This window comes from Patagioenas fasciata, chromosome 7 (genome assembly GCF_037038585.1).
Source record: "Patagioenas fasciata isolate bPatFas1 chromosome 7, bPatFas1.hap1, whole genome shotgun sequence".
Classification (NCBI taxonomy): domain Eukaryota; kingdom Metazoa; phylum Chordata; class Aves; order Columbiformes; family Columbidae; genus Patagioenas; species Patagioenas fasciata.
In genome coordinates, this window is record NC_092526.1 from 1654912 (window position 1) to 1670178 (window position 15267).

A 15267-nucleotide genomic window follows, 5' to 3' on the forward strand; every position below is an offset into this window, starting at 1 on the left:
CCACGGGGCTCCATCCAAAAAACCCTGAAACAGACCTCAAGAGATTAAAATACACACATTTTTTAAGGAAAATGAGATGTAGGTTGTTTCCCTCACCGTAATTTTAGCTCTATAATGAGTCCTAATTATTAACATTTCTGAGAAATGCAAAAAAAAAAAAGGAAAAATACCTCCATGTCTGCATTCATTACTCACAAATAGGTTATTTTATGATTCATTTAAACGATTCACATGCCATAATTAACACGAGCTCTACAGTTAATTGCGCCTTTGCAAAATAGTTTAATAATCAGAGTAGAAACTTGACAGTCAATTTTTTAATGGCACATACGCGATCAATGTTTTGTATAAACTGCAGCTCATCAGACACAAACATACAAATAGCTGTTCCTCTGAAGACAATCTGAACCAGGTAAACCCTGATAAAAGGGCTTTCATTTTTATCCCCTCTGTAGTTGCATGAGCAAGGATGCTGCTCTGGAAGGACTTAATCTCATTAAATGAGACATTAACTGGTAGCAATTTGTAAATGAGTTGATCAAAGGACACTGTAACGGTGCAGAAGGATGAATCAGGAAATTAAAATTGCTGTTATAAACAAAATCTTCATCATTTTCAATGTCATCATTTCTTTGCCGGTAACTCCAAAGTGATGCAGATCAAGACACACAATTTTCTATCACTCATAACACTCTTACCACTTTGCCTAACTTTCTGTAAGGTTTGAAAATTGAAATTAACAGTAAAATCTGAAATAATTCAATTTTGGCATATTAGTTCTTGTGCAAAAACGTCTCGGGAATCACGTCCACTACGGCAATGCCATGACCTGACCTCTCACTCTCCTAAGGATTAGTTTTCATTTATGTTTAGAAATATTTTGTTTTTAAAACCCTCTTCCTCCTCCGTTCTTACCAGAACCTATCCAGCCGCTTAGGATTCCAGGCGCAACTTGGACAAGGAAAATCCAACCACCATAATAAGACTAAAGCCCTGTCGCTGGCACCACGTATTGTCTATAATAAATAATTAGAGTATTTCTTCTCTTTACAGCTCCATAACCCTGTGCCCGCAGCATGGAGAGCCGGAGCACGATTTAGATGGAAACCGCTTCTTTCCCCCTGAATTATTAGTTTGTTTCCCCAAACACAGATGGTTAATGCGGCATTTGGACACTATCCAGCACAACAGGGCAAACCCCAGCAGTCCAGCTGTGAGTGGCAGACCTGGGCTGTTTCCTTGGACTCGGACGCGTGGCCAAGCTTGGTTTTCTTGCATAATGATGTTTTGCAGGGAATTTCTGGAAAACTGAGCCTTAAATGCCAATGGAGGGACAAACACACACGGATGGGTCGACCCATCCATCTGTGCTGCATACGGCCACCTCTCCATCTGCACACAGCAGGAGAAGCTCTTCTGCCCATTGCTGAGGCCATACATGTAAATAAAGGACCTAAAGATACAGGGGTTGTAGCAGAAAGTCTGTTTTTTTCACCGTAGAAAAAATAAGTACATAGAGAAAAAGACAAGCGCACCAGAAGAAAACTAAACCAGTATATTTTAATTCTACAAAAATGTATAAATATTTAAATGTACAGCAAATAGTACCGGTATACCATTCAATAACTATTACAACATTGAAAACGTGTAATTTTTTTAGCCACAATCTACTTTTATAAATTTAACTTCAATTTGTGACCCCAGCACTTATTCAAGAGCCTTGGCAAGCACATCCTCCAAACTACCACATCTCAGTCTGCTACTCCTGCTTCGGAAAGCACCCGGCAAATTGTGGTTTGAATCTGATAGAATTTGTATTATCTCAAGAGTACCGCGAGGCATCGCTTACCCAGCTGTCCTGAATAGGTGCTTGTAGAGAATAAATAAGAATAAAATGGGGGTGGCCATATATCGGAGTGATGGTCCTGGCTGGGTGTTGCTACGTGTTGGAGAATGAGCGTGGGAAGCCACATTGAACCACGTCACTGGTGCTCATACAACGGCTGGTAGCTACTCGCAGGTTACACGTGGTGTGGTCTCACCAGCCATTACCCCTTCAGCTACCCCAAAAAACGCAAACGTTGTCGTATCAGAGAAGATCTCTGCTTTTAAATAAGAGAAAAATCAGAACACGGAGCTTTACAGCTTTTCTTCAAAGCGCTATTCATATTAGAGCACGACAAGTAAATAAATCTTCCTAGTGACTGGGAAATACTTATCGGTAGAGAAACCCATCTGTATTGATTGGTACAAATATTTCAGCTCTGGGGTTGCAGTGGTGTCCCCGACCTCCATGGATCACCCAAAGGTGTCGGGAGATACAAAGGAACGCGGCTTTTCACAGCATTTATGGTCCAACTTACTCTTCAAAATGTTCATTTTGCTGGTGCCACCCAGAATTACAGCTCGCTCTCATTTCATCAAAGCAATTCCTAAAAAAAATATGAGAACCAGAAGCACTCTCCCAGTGAAAACAATAAATATTCAGCATTTGTAGAGTTCTTTGTATTTTAAATGCATCGCGCAAATAGAAGTCAACCCTCCCGACGTCTTTCTGAGATATTTTATACACGCGGAAACAAAGACCAACCGATGAATTTTGGCTGTGGGCACTGAACTCCAGACACTCGCTTACAGAGTCAACCAAACAAGTGATTTTAAAGGATTTTAGCCCAAAGGGGTTGTCAAGGCAACAGCTGAACTCGGCGAAGGGCCGGGCCCAGGCGCGGTAACTCACGTCCCGTCACCAAAGCCCATCGCTCCCGACGCCGTGCCGGCGTTGACTGTGCCCTCGCCATCACCACCTCGCTCTCCGTAAACGGGGATTGGGGTGAAATTCCTCAGGAATGAGACCCGTGGGGTTCTGCATCCTCACCAGGGGGCGTAAATCCAGAATCCGGCCCCTCGGAGCGCATGGAAATATCCACCAGGACTGAATTTAACAGGTATTTCAGTGCTTTTTTCTAGGTCTGAGCATCATTTCCAGGCATCAAGCCATCCTACTGGCGTGCAGACCCACGGCAATACCTGTGTAGGGACCACAAGGGCTGGTCCACCTGCTCCTGAACAAGTACAATACAACACATTGTTTTCCATACCCAAACCCTGCCAGTTTTCTCTCTTAGAATCACAGAATCGTTTTGGTTGGAAGAGACCCTCAAGATCATCGAGTCCAATCATTAACACACAGTAACCTTTATGGTAACTCTGAGGAGAAAAATATTCCTTTCTTCATCTGTTTTTGAGATTGCACCTCAGTTACACATCGATTACACCGTGTCATCACCTCCCGGCTACGACATCAAGAAAACCTCACGGGGTGGCTGCGCATGTGGCAAAAGCCCTTGGAAAGGAGATGAAGAAACCATTTATTATTTCTTTTTCCTGCGTGGGGATTGGTGTTTAAATTGTGATGTTTGCATGCTCTTCCCATGAAGCAGAATTACAGGCTTGTGAGCTTTTAAGCCGTGTTGTGTACTTTTGTGGCAGTTTGAAGATGAGAACTGGAAGCGTTTGACCCACCTTAGAGCCGGGAGCCTGGACCAGAGGACCTCCCAGCCCCAGTTACCCCCGACACTCCAGCTCCCGTGCATGCACACCAATCACTTTTCCAATTTCATGTCCTTCTACTTTTCATTTAATGATGTGTATCAAGAAAATATGGATGATCTATAAATTTATAATACGTACATATATACGACACTATTAATCCATAACAACCAGAGCATTATACAGAAAATACTGTCATTTTTTCATGACCTAGTGCATAACCAGACCTTTTGAGGAACTGTGAGTGAAATCATGGGAAACCATTCCTCCACTTACCCGTGCTGTAATTACGCTGCAGCTGCTGCCCCGTCGTTGAGGTCTCTTGAACCCTCTCGGCGATGGGAAATTAGATTAGTGCCGAAAACCCAGCCCATCACGCCAAGGGAAACATGACCAGAACATATAGGAAATGTCACCTGTATGTATAGGGCACACCCCACACCCTGCCGTGGGCCGGCACGGCGTCGGTTCCTGTGACACCTCCCACACGACCGTGTGCCATTAGTGCTTTTGTAATAACCACGCTAACAAAATGGTTAAGCCACCAAATTATTAAAAATATAAATAAGCATCTGTCGTCGCTATGGAAGCAAGAACACCCGGAGCCCGAACTGAGAGCTGGGCCAGTCCCACCCACGTGTGGATCCACGTCTGTGTTTCGAACAGGATGTGGGTAAAATACACGCTGGTGCTCACGGGCAGCAGCTCGGGATGGAGTTCAGACCAACCCCCAGTCTCCCCTGGTCTGGTTTTTGGTTCCTCCATCCCCAGCTCCCCAGACATCAGCCCCAGCCGTTCCTGTTCCCGCTGCAGAGGACATTCCAGTCTGCGCTGCTCTGAGTTAGCATCACTCCTCCTCCTCAATCTTGTTCCCATGCTTTGCTGTTGCCTCATTTGACTCAATTCCAATTTCCAAGGGCAGTCTTTGCTCAGTTTTGCTGCTTTTCCAATCGCCGGATCCCATTTTTTTCCCCAGCACAAACCACAAAGCTTTTGCTCTGTCTGGTGACTTTGCTGCTCAGTGTGGTTCTCCACCGAGTCCCCCTCGCCACCAGAGAACAGCAAATATCCCACTGCATCACCCAGAAAGTCCAGTACCAACACACCCGGCTCAGAGCCGCCGGCCAGGGTGGTTCCCAGTGCCACTTACTGTCATAAGGCATTTTATATCAGCTCATTTCTCCACGTGAGACACACAGAAAACACTCCCCATCCCGACCTCTTTGGTGCAGGGTTCATAGAGGTTTCTCTGGAACCATTTTTGAGCACATTTGCGTTGGTAACAGCGCGTGTTTTGACATGTATAGGCTCAGATGAGCTTCTGTTGGACTGTCACGGATTTTAACGCGCAGGTGGAGAGCTGACGCGCCAACGACTTTGCTCTGACAGCCGGGATTTGGAAAGGGCTCCAGCGCTGCGAGGAGGGGAGGAGGAGGAAGAGGAGGATGAGGACGAGGAGCAGGAGATCCCGGCCGGGGCAGCGCGTCTGCAGCAGCTTCAGGCGCCCAGGGTCATGTTGCGCAGCAGCCACTGCTGGGAACGGCCGTCCCCGCACTCCCGCATGGTGGGGACCATCCTGTCCTCCTCCGACGGCTCGTCCAGACACTGGTTGCTGTTGACGTGCCTCAGGGTGAGCTTCTGCAACAGAGAAGAGCAAGAGCTGCGGGAATAGATAAAAACCAGAAATGGCATTTGGGGGCTGATTTTATTCTTATTCTAGGTGCTGTATGAGCCAGGAGAGAGGTCCTCAGCCCTGGTCGTTGCTCATATGGCTCTACAAGACCTCAACCACACAACCTGCTGCTCCCCGGGGCACACATGAGTGCCTCTGCTGAGCCCAGCAGCAAGAAAATGCAACAGGAAAGTACAAAATCAATGCATGGAAATACTACTTCAAAGTACATTGGATGAAGGAGCAACACGAACACATGCGCATTTCAGATCAGTGGAAATACGTTTGCTAAGTATTACATGAACAACAGGAACATGCAAGTGAAAACTGCTCTGTTTCTAACATATTTTGTCTTCTTCGGGACGCTCACCTCTTTCTGTTCCTACACGTGACACTGTATTTCAGAGGAATGAGGGAGTCAGAAGCAAAACAGAGCTTATTTTGAAGAAATAAAGCATCTCCTGCTTGAAAGCACAGGGAGAAGGTGTTCATGGAGAGATGAAGGGAAGTTAAACACCAAGTTGTGTACCCAGATAAAATGAGAGGGAGGGCAGCAGGTGTTCCCTCTGGGGCTGAGCTGGGGGTTTTCCACATAAAACCACAGTAATTGAGCACACACCCAAGCGCCTTTGAAGTGTTGCATTTGCCAGTTTACTATTTGCTAAAAATGAAAGAAAACAACTAGAACTGTATGGTATGCAAATCGCATAGAGGATACGTCAGGGGCTGGGCCAGAGCTGTGGAACCGTATGTCAAAACACACAGAAACACCCAGTGCTCCCCTGGGTAGACAATAAAGGACGAAATAACCCCCCAACAGCAGAGCCTGACCCAAATATAACCCCAAATCTAACCCTCCATAGCAGAGCCTGACTGCCTGGTGTTCAATTAAACAGCAGGGAAATGCTAACGTGGCCAACGAACGACATAGTTTTATTATCCAAACACATACCTGCACCACCACACGGTATAATTTCCACTGCAGTTCACACCGGGTCGCCACGCCACATATTAACACTCCCAATTTCTATTATGAATATTCTTCCAATAGCTCGTCCCTAGAGCTTCGCTCCTCAGTTTAAAACAAACTATTACGCAATTCTCGGAGAAAAGCCTGCAGATATTATCACAAATCACCGAGGGGCCGTTTGATATGCATTCAATGATGAATAGAAGGCATTTTTTCCTCTAATTACAAGAGGAAAGAATTAGTAGAGCTAACAGAAGTAGCTTGTTTACTAAATAGCACTGCTCAAAGCATCACTGATTCTTCACTTATATTGTTTTAAGTGCAATTAAGCTGCTATCATTTTCTACTATAACCAGAAACGCAAACAAGTCTAAAAATGCTGCTGCTGCCTTTATCAGCTGCTCCTTTTTATTCAGTGTATAATTTCATGCTAGTCTACCATATCATCGGCATTTTTAGCCATCTCATAAATTTTTTCTTGCTATGTTCTATCATTATTTATGTTGTTAACAAAAAAAGGTCTCGTTTGCTTGGAAAACAATTAATTACCAGGCAATATGATCCTTGTACAAGCCAGCCTGGCATTTTTATTTTACTGAACTGCGAGAACACGCAGGCGGCTGCAGAACTAGCTGTGCAGACATGCAGATGCACAGGAGCGAGCTCCATGGTTTCCCCGCTTATTAAATATATGCAAATAATAGCTCTGGCGAGTGAAGATTCTGAACATGTTACAGCCAAACGATGGAGCGCAGATCCTGGGCTCCAGCATCGCTTTGCTGCCCCATCGCTATCTGCTGGATCACCTGGCAAAACGGGCTGGTTGGCACAAGAGTTTGCTTCCTTCGGTGGTAAAGGCTTCAAAAATACGTGTTGATGATTTGCAGCTATTTGTGACCAATGTCTCCAGGACTGAATTACCTAAGCTTGGGAATTTTCAAAATGAACGCTTCTGAGAAATATTACGCAACCGGCATTATTTCTGTGTCTTGGCAGAGGGACCAAATCTTCAGCTATTGCAACAATTGCGTTGACATCAATAGATCAAGGTAGCTGAATTCATCTAAAATTACAAACAACTAACATTGAACATATATACTATCATATATCTATATATATAGAATCATAGAATCATTTTGGCTGGAAGGGACCCTCAAGACTGAGTCCAACCATAACCCACCCCATGTCTCTGAAAATCTCATCTCCGTGTCTGTTCAACCCCTCCAGGGATGGTGACTCCACCACTTCCTATCTATCTATCTATCTATCTATCTATCTATCTATCTATCTATCATCATCTATCATCTACTTATCTACCTATCTATCTATCTATCAATCATCTACCTTTCTATCTATCTATCTATCTATCATCTACCTATCTATCTATCTATCTATCTATCATCTATCTATCTCATATATATATGTATCATATACAATCATCTGAGAAAACAAGAAAGGAATTCCGCTGAGTCTAACAGGCTGAGAACAGAGAAGCATTTTTCTAGGAACAGCTTAAGCCATGACGTGTTATATTCATTTTTTTCATACCAACCTCCAACCGCTTTGCTAAAGGAAATAATCGGTGGGGCTGTAAAAGATGTTCCTAAAGACTTCGAGCCTGGTGTAGTTCCTGAGCGCCCAGGCCTGCAGGGCGCTGCCGTCACAAGCCTCCACCGTGGGCCCGCGGGTGCCGTCCTCGATCCTGCTGAGGGTCAGGCACGACTGCGTGATGATGTGAAGAAACGTATGGGTCTGCACGACAGAAAAATGGGGAAAATAACAAACAAAAGACAAACAGCAAGGACGAGGACAAAGACGAACAAAGGGCAAAGCAACAGATGGCTGGGTAAGACAGCAGTGAAGCAGATGAAGCAGAGAGCACTCTGATGGGAATGATGGATGGAGAATTGTGTGTATTCATGAACTACGCTTTAATTGCACAAAAAACGTTCTCACTGCTCTGCACTGAGGGACCCGTCCTTGTGAGACCCACTCACTTGTGCAATTTAGATCCCATGGTGCCCTGTTGTGATGATGGCTTCCCACCACACAGTGAGATTTGGGCAGAGACGATCACAGAACCATAGAACAGTTTGGGTGGGAAAGGACCTTCAAAGCCCATCCAGTCCAACCCCTGCCATGAGCAGGGACATCTTCACCCAGACTGCTGATGTTCCCACTGCACTAATATCCTGTACTAAACACCCTAAAGCTTACTCAAGCATTATTAAATTAAAAATATAATGAATTAAACATTTACCTATAAGGAGATAAGAATTTTTTTTGCCAACTACAATTTCAGCTCTTCCTTTTTTGTGCCAATACCTGGTAAAATGAGATGCAGGGGAGCTATTTCCCTAAATTCTGTCCAAAGGTGCAGCAGCCAGTACCTGACGATTGCAGGTGCTGCCTGTGCATCCCAGGGATGCTCCTCCTGCATCCCAGTGATGCTCCTCCTGCACCCGGGGATGCTCCTCCTGCACCCCGAGGATTCTCCTCCTGCATCCAGAGATGCTCCTCCTGCACCCCAGGGATTCTCCTCCTGCATCCCAGGGATGCTCCTCCTGCACCCCGGGGATGCTTCTCCTGCACCCCGGGGATGCTCCTCCTGCACCCCGGGGATGCTCCTCCTGCATCCAGAGATGCTCCTTCTGCATCCCAGGGATGCTCCTTTTGCACCCCAGGGATTCTCCTCCTGCATCTGGGGATGCTCCTCCTGCACCCCGGGGATGCTCCTCCTGCATCTAGAGATGCTCCTCCTGCACCCCAGGGATGCTCCTCCTGCACCCCGGGGATGCTTCTCCTGCACCCCGGGGATGCTCCTCCTGCATCCAGAGATGCTCCTTCTGCATCCCAGGGATGCTCCTTTTGCACCCCAGGGATTCTCCTCCTGCATCTGGGGATGCTCCTCCTGCACCCCGGGGATGCTCCTCCTGCATCTAGAGATGCTCCTCCTGCACCCCAGGGATGCTCCTCCTGCACCCCGGGGATGCTCCTCCTGCACCCCGGGGATGCTCCTCCTGCATCCAGAGATGCTCCTCCTGCACCCCGGGGATGTTCCTCCTGCATCTAGAGATGTTCCTCTTGCACCCCAGGGATGCTCCTCCTGCACCCCGGGGATGCTCCTCCTGCACCCCAGGGATGCTCCTCCTGCATCTAGAGATGCTCCTCTTGCACCCCAGGGATGCTCCTCTTGCACCCCAGGGATGCTCCTCTTGCACCCCGGGGATGCTCCTCTTGCACCCCAGGGATGCTCCTCCTGCACCCCGGGGATGCTCCTCCTGCACCCCGGGGATGCTCCTCCTGCATCTAGAGATGTTCCTTCTGCATCCCAGGGATGCTCCTCTTGCACCCCAGGGATTCTCCTCCTGCATCTGGGGATGCTCCTCCTGCACCCCGGGGATGCTCCTCCTGCATCCCGGGCATGCTTCTCTTGCACCTCGGGCATGCTTCTCTTGCACCTCGGGCATGCTCCTCCTGCACCCCGGGGAGGCTCCTCCTGCATCTAGAGATTCTTCTCTTGCACCCCAGGGATGCTCCTCCTGCATCCCAGGGATGCTTGTCCTGCATCCCAGGGATGCTTCTCCTGCACCCCAGGGATGCTCCTCCTGCATCTAGAGATTCTTCTCTTGCACCCCGGGGATGCTCCTCCTGCACCCCAGGGATGCTCCTCCTGCATCCCGGCCCCAGCTCTGCGCAAGGACACAGGATCCATCAGCGCTCGAGTGTTTCTGTTTGAAGCTCGGTGATAAAAACGCACCAGATCAGTATCACATAATTACAGCTCATCCTAGATGAGGCTTTTCAGTGAAATCATCTTAGAATGAATCGCTCACTTCAGTCTTTTTTTTTTTTTGGTTTGGTAAGGGAAAAAGTAAAGTACATAGAAAGAGGCCACTAAAAATACCAAGAACAAACGTCCTTATACTGTCACTTTCAGTAACCAGCGCGAACATCAATGCTTGTTTTGGTTTCATTATGTATTACTGCTTTGTGTTCACTTCTGTCTATTGTACTATTCTTTTAAGGGAAAACAAAGGCACACAAAATACTTTGAAATGTAACACTCTCTCTATATTGCGTGTTTATATCATATTAAATGCCTACATTTTGTAGATTTTTCACATAGGTATAAATAGTACCAAGCATGACCTTGGTAATCCGACCAGACTTTTCTCTGGTACACAAGACAGCAAGTTTGGCTTCTGTAAATCAGCACTGGCTTTGGCAAATCTATAGTAATGGAAGCAAGAAATTGTTTGTCCCCTTCACTGATTATATTCAACATCACTTTCTAAGAAGGTGATAAAAAACCCGTGATGCTTTCCCTACTCATTTTTAAAGAACTAAGCCCTTTCAAATACATAGTAATAAGACTGCAATTTGTAGCAACGTTCACATTATTGACAATAATCTCTTATGGTAAAGTTAGTTTGATCACATCAAATCTAGCCAGCCCCATAACTTTAAGAAGAGAAACAGTCACAAAGCCTGTAATGGCCGGAAGGACGCAGACCAGTAGATGTTGACGATACACCGTGTATTTACATCATTTGTGAACAGTTATTATTCTGACCCAAATATTCTGTATGTAGCACTAACAGCCCGAGATCTTCTATGACTACGTGAGTAAAGCGGGTTTGGCAGGTGGGGCGGTACCTACGGGAGGACACCACGCCAGGTCGCGGTGACACGGCACAGCTGGAGGAGCGAGCGGGATGCGCTACGGGCCGGGTACCAGTGTCACCGAGCTTACCTCAAAGCTGTATTCCCATTTACCAGCATACTGATGGAAGGGGATGAAAAAGAAAAAGGAAATTGGAGTCAAACAGTGACTCAAGAAACATTTTTGTGAAGAGTCTCATCTCTCCAGGAAGGCAAATCCAACAGCTTTGCACAGACGCTGCGTTTGGTGACAAATAACAGCAGTTACGCAAGATCAAATCCTGGACGGTGTTATTCACAAGTGACGAAATGAAACTGTTTTCTATCAGATGTGATGTATTTACAGCGTTATTTTTTACCTGAGATCATTCACGTGTCACAGGTCAACACGATTTCATGGCACCAGTGGGACAGAAACGTGCCGGGATGTCACAGCTCAGCATCAACCCCAACCCAATGGCCCCACTGGGCAGCCAAACACCAGCTCTAGTAAACCCTGCAAAAATATCTCCCCCAAGCCCAGGGCCCCAATATCAGGGGAAAACACACACACAAATCTCTGCAGTAAAACTGGAAAATACAGTTGTATTAGATAAGCAAAATCAGGTGCTGAGGGAGCAGCTCTGGCTCCAGCCCATCGCCATCCCCACATCTGCTGATCCGACACCGCGTTTCCCATCCCCGTTCCCAAGCAAACAGCATTTATGCTTTATAAATACGTCATAAAACACCCGCCGGTAGGAAGCCTTTGAGAGCTGGGCAATTCTAACTTGGCACATCCCATCCATAGAGCTGATTTATAGAGCCGCCCTTGCGGGGTAATGGGCAGCTTGAGAAAGGGCCAGGGAGCTTAATGTGCTGCTCAAGAAGTAGGAGCGAAAAGCATTAAAATTCAATAATGGAAAGTAATGGATTAAAAAAAAAAATCCTGGCAAGACATAAAAATATTAAGGAAAAAGATGTTTAAAAATGCTGTAAACTGCCATTGCCTGAAGTGTTAAAAGGCATTTTGCATTAGAAGAGGAGACGCGCTCCTGGTGACAGCGGGTTTTTTATGTAGTGTTCCCTTGAATCCAGACACCATTAACATTTTGTGCATGTAAGCGCTTCCATTTAGACTACAGAAATACCAATATCCACGTTAAGCTTTTTTTTTCCTCTCTTTTACAGATAATATCCAAATAACCCATCCTACTGGCTGAGGAAAAAGATGCAGCTCAGTGAAACCGCCTTGGAGGAAATAGCAATAGAATACAGGTTTATGCAACCCGGAGCCATTTGTGGGGTCAGAGCTGGCACCCCAGAGCTGCAGCCGGAACAGAAAACACAATTACGGAAACACCTATTTAAACAACAAAAAATTATCCCTTCTGGATGGTAAATGATTTTATTTCAACATGGGCTTCCACTTTAAGTAGATATTAAAATATAATACTTTATTGGATTATCTTGATATTGGGCTTTGCAAAGAAAAAAAAAAACAAACTTGTTTTCTAAAAGTGATGTAAAATATTCTCCATATTGCAAATGAAATAACGAGCAATCAGCAGGTTATTGACACAAAGGTACTCTGAACAGCTCTTCTTCTTATGCCAGCTCTCTCCATCGGCAAATCCCTGCAAACTCCAACTTCAGTGTCCACTTTCTGCAAGGCGGGACTGGGAGCTATAACAGCCCCTTCCATGCTATCTAATCCTAATCCATCTGCTCCTTCTAACTTTTTAATTAATTTTTTAAATTAATTTTTTAACTTCTTAAAACCATGTCCTTTTCTTCAATGATGTTTTTCAGAGACGCGACCTGTGGCGATCTGCTAATACTTATTAGTATCTCCTCGGTCATAACCACTTTAATAACTACTTTAATAGAAAAGTAAACCTGCTACTATTCAGTACCTCCTCAGTCACAACTGCTTTTGCTTAATAAAAGAAATACTTAAATTCAATTAAAACCCTGATGGCAAGTACTTATTTATCTGACCTGCAAAGACACCGCCATCATTTTAACTCTGTCGGACTTAATGCAAAATACTCTGTTTGCACGAGATAGCTTTGCTGACACACGTTGACCAACTGATGTACGTCTGGTGTCGGCTGGTTTATCTCGGCCACCAGCCAACTGATCTCCATCACCAGCTGATAACCCAACAGGCTCATCGCTATTTTAACCTATACAATCCATACGGGCAGACTTTGTAAAGACATCGGACACTGGGGAAACTGTTCCTGCACACTCCCCTGTGCGTGGCTGACCCCTGAGAGCGGGTCCTCTGAACGAGAACAATGCAAATTGGGATTTTGGACAGAACAGCAAAAATGGTGAATTCTGGTGGTGCGGGAAACGCTGCTTCTCCCCCCAGTTCAGCACAGAACCAGAAGGATATAACCCCAATGTGTATCTCCACCATGGGGCTTTTTGGAGGGGTGGGGGAGTGATTAATAAATTTCTTAGAGATTAATCAAATAATTAAATTAGAACTATTTCCTGCATATGAAAACCAGATTTCTTCCTACTTCATGTTGCTTTTCCCGGGGTAACAGCAGCCACTGCGCACAGCACACGCATGGGCTGCAGCCATCCGTAAAAACCTATTAATATACACTAAAAATGTATTAATCATTCCAAGTGCGAAAGGCATTTAGCGCTAATTCAGACGCTTTTGGTATGAGAAAATGAGAAAATGGGGATTTTGGAACAGCGTGCTCCAAAGCAATTAAATCTGATACTTTCACAAGCAACTATGAAAACATCTGAGATTGACCTTTCTCATCAGCACCAGAAAATCTCCGCAGCTCCTTGTCTGTTGGTTGAAAAGACCCAAGCGCTAGGAATATCTATGACAACTGCAATATTATTGAGGGATGTAAAGTCTTAGAAAAGACTTGATGCTTTGTATATTATTACGTTTAAATACCACAATCAAAATAAGCTAGCACATTTTAGAAAATTTAATAACACTATGTAAATCAAAGAAAATTATCTGAAAAAAAGGAATGGATACAAACGCAGCCAAAATGTTGCAACTGTTTGTCTGGTAAAATAAAGAAGCATCACAGGCCAGTTGTTTTCTTGGGAAAAAGCCCTCCCTGTGGGGTGTGTGTTTCCTCCTGCACAACATCAATAAATTGGAAGGTACATAATGGGATGGGATGTGCTTTATACATAGGACAAGCAGCAAAACCATTGTCTCAGAGATCCCTTATAGATATTAAAGCCAAAAAGGGTATTTCTTTTTTATGAGCTCCATCTAACGGCTGATTTTATTTTTACACAGCTACTTAGAAATTTGCCATTATGCCCAACATAAGAAGACAGCACGGTTCCACTGTTAAATATATAATACTTGGTTGAAAGAAATGCAGCTTTTTGTGCAGAAAGGTAGAAGGAGCTATTTCTATGCAACATTGGAAATACTTTTTAAAAGGGTGCATGTCTTTTGAATAGGTCTGTATTTTTCTGGCTCAGCAATCATGGAAATACGCCGATACTAATTCAGCATCTTGAAACGGAGAGGAGGGGAGAGGAGCCGTACGAACACAGACCCTCTTAAACTGCAAATTCATTTTCAGTAGCTTGGGCCCAAAATATTCAAACAAAAGCAACTGGTAGTGTATATATATATATATGGATCTATCTATCTATCTATCTATCTCTCTCTACACTTTTTGATCGGTAACCTGTGACACCGAGTCCATATCCTCAGCCAGCAATCAGCACTACACTCCTCACCTTCTACTTAACCCAATCTAAAACCAATTAAAAATCAATTATCCCCTGTTGCAGGAATAAAACGAAGGAGGATAGAAGACCTTAAATCTTCCGTGCAAATTGCAGGCATGAACATCCTCAGAAATACCTCAAGATTATCAAAATATTCATGCGTTTTGTGTAAGAAGAAAAATAATCTTCTTTATTAGAGACAAAATTAGTTTAAATTCTAAGATTAAACTCAAGAATGTATCAAAAGTTACCAAACAAACTGCATCTCAATGGTGAGTATCGGTGTTCTGCCTGGCAGTTCAATATTATGCAATGGCAGGTCTGTCTGCTTTTTCCTTACCATCAAATGTTAGAAAGTTCCTACCTTAAAGAAAATGCTAACACCAGAGTGAACTGCACTGTGCAAAAATGCGCTTCCACACCCCAAAGCTAAAGCTTAAAATGAATGTTTTAATTTTCATCTGCTGTTTCCTGCCTCGTTTAAAAAGAAGAATTATTCGGGCATAAAATCCTGAGATATTTGCACGTATTTTGCGTTAATTTTACAAACTCTCCTCAAGTTGCCCAATTTCTTGAGGCTGCGCTCTCAAAAACCAGAAAAAGCCGCTTCCCGTCCCATGGTGACGTCGAACTCAACAGGGAACGGGGATATGGGAAATAATTAAACACAAGGGAAATGGAGAGTCAACAT

General features: G+C 44.8%; 1 protein-coding gene across 3 annotated transcripts in view; it reads right to left on the minus strand.

Moving 5' to 3' along the window:
• Positions 1–1540: 1540 nt before the first annotated feature.
• GALNT13 (polypeptide N-acetylgalactosaminyltransferase 13) overlaps positions 1541–15267 on the minus strand; it is a 113248-nt gene continuing 99521 nt past the window's right edge. For 2 of the 3 annotated variants that reach the window (XM_071810651.1, XM_071810652.1), the window contains exons 13-14: positions 7744–7943; positions 5093–5187 (exon numbers count right to left, since the gene is read on the minus strand). In XM_071810651.1, coding sequence (XP_071666752.1) covers positions 7758–7943 — 186 coding nt within the window. In that variant the 3' untranslated portion in view covers positions 5093–5187; positions 7744–7757. Of the gene's footprint in view, positions 5188–7743; positions 7944–15267 lie in introns of all 3 variants that reach the window. The other variant, XM_065841362.2, reaches the window with a different exon arrangement.